Source organism: Cebus imitator, unplaced genomic scaffold (genome assembly GCF_001604975.1).
Source record: "Cebus imitator isolate Cc_AM_T3 unplaced genomic scaffold, Cebus_imitator-1.0 Scaffold75, whole genome shotgun sequence".
NCBI lineage: Eukaryota > Metazoa > Chordata > Mammalia > Primates > Cebidae > Cebus > Cebus imitator.
The window spans coordinates 3,664,931-3,666,491 of NW_016107390.1; the positions used below are offsets into that span (position 1 = coordinate 3,664,931).

A 1,561-nucleotide genomic window follows, 5' to 3' on the forward strand; every position below is an offset into this window, starting at 1 on the left:
CTGTGGGTCGCAGATGACTTGCTCCTTTACTGTGCTGAGTAACAACAGATGGCAGGAGAGCTGGGCAAAACCAACCCTCATCTCCACACCACTAGCTGTGTGACCTTAGGCCAGGCACTTAACCTCTCTGGGTCTCAATTTCCATGCTTTCATTTATGTATCTTTTTAAGAAGGAGTCTCACTCTGCTGTCAGGCTGAAGTGCAGTGTGGCATAGTCTCAGCTCACTGCAACCTCCGCCTCCCAGGTTCAAGCAATTCTCCTGCCTCAACCTCCCGAGTAGCTAGCACTACAGGCATGCACCACCACGCCCAGCTGATTTTTGTATTTTTAGTAGAGACGGGGTGTCACCATGTTGGCCAGGATGGTCTCGAACTCTCAACCTCGTGATCGGCCACCTCGGCCTCCCAAAGTGCTCAGTTGATTTACCTCCATGATTTCAGGAACACACCGGGGTAAATCAGCTAAGCCACCGTGCCCAGCCAATGCCCATGCTTTTATAAGCAGAGAGTTAGCTGACAGAAATTCAATTCCCTCTAGCTCTAAAATCCCTCTTCACTCCTTCTCACATGAACTTTTGGAATCAGCAACGGAGGCCAGAGAAGCCATGGCTGCATGCTGGTCTAGATCGAACAACACCCGCCCCAGCAAGCAGAGCCTTGTGTGCAGCACACCGGGGTGTTCCTGAAACCATGGAGGTAAATCAGCTGCTTGAAAATGATATCATAAGAGGTCTAGAATCACTCAAAACTGATGAGTCAAGAACTGAATTCTTTTGAAAAAGGACGAATATGCCCCTTTCACTAAGGACCCGCCAACATGGGCCGTGTTCGCACCAAAACCGTGAAGAAGGCGGCCCGGGTCATCATAGAAAAGTACTACACGCGCCTGGGCAACGACTTCCACACGAACAAGCGCGTGTGCGAGGAGATCGCCATTATCCCTCGCAAGAAGCTCCGCAACAAGATAGCAGGCTATGTCACGCATCTAATGAAGCGGATTCAGAGAGGCCCAGTAAGAGGTATCTCCATCAAGCTACAGGAGGAGGAGAGAGAAAGGAGAGACAATGATGTACCTGAGGTCTCAGCCCTGGATCAGGAGATCATTGAAGTAGATCCTGACACTAAGGAAATGCTGAAACTTTTGGATTTTGGCAGTCTGTCCAACCTGCAGGTCACTCAGCCTACAGTTGGGATGAATTTCAAAACACCTCGGGGACCTGTTTGAATCAATGCTGTATTATTTTCAATAAACCTGGGACAACAAAAAAAAAAAAAAAAGAAAAAAGAAAAAGGATGAATATTTTATAAGGCCCCCCGTTTCCTTTCATCTGGTGGTGTGGTTGTTGTTGTTGAGATGGAGTCCCCCTCTGTCATCCAGGCTGGAGTGCAGTGGCTCGATCTCCGCTTAACTGCAACCTCTGTCTCCCGGGTTCCAGCTATTCTCCTGCCTCGGCCTCCCGAGTAGCTGGGATTATAGGTGCGTGCCACCATGCCTAGCTAATTTTACATTTTTAACAGAGATGGGGTTTCACCACGTTAGCTAGACTGGTCTCAAACTCCT

General features: G+C 49.0%; 1 protein-coding gene across 1 annotated transcript; it reads left to right on the plus strand.

The window, feature by feature from the left end:
• The first annotated feature begins 785 nt into the window (after window positions 1-785).
• On the plus strand, window positions 786-1,269 carry LOC108306943 (40S ribosomal protein S17-like). Its single transcript, XM_037739829.1, has one exon. The coding sequence runs from the start codon at window positions 818-820 to the stop codon at window positions 1,223-1,225; it is 408 nt and encodes a 135-aa protein (XP_037595757.1). The 5' UTR covers window positions 786-817; the 3' UTR covers window positions 1,226-1,269.
• The last annotated feature ends 292 nt before the right edge of the window (window positions 1,270-1,561 follow it).

Coding starts and splice junctions, on each gene's coding strand:
- LOC108306943 (XM_037739829.1), top strand. CDS start 818: ATGGGCCGTGTTCGCACCAAAACCGTGAAGAAGGCGGCCCGGGTCATC.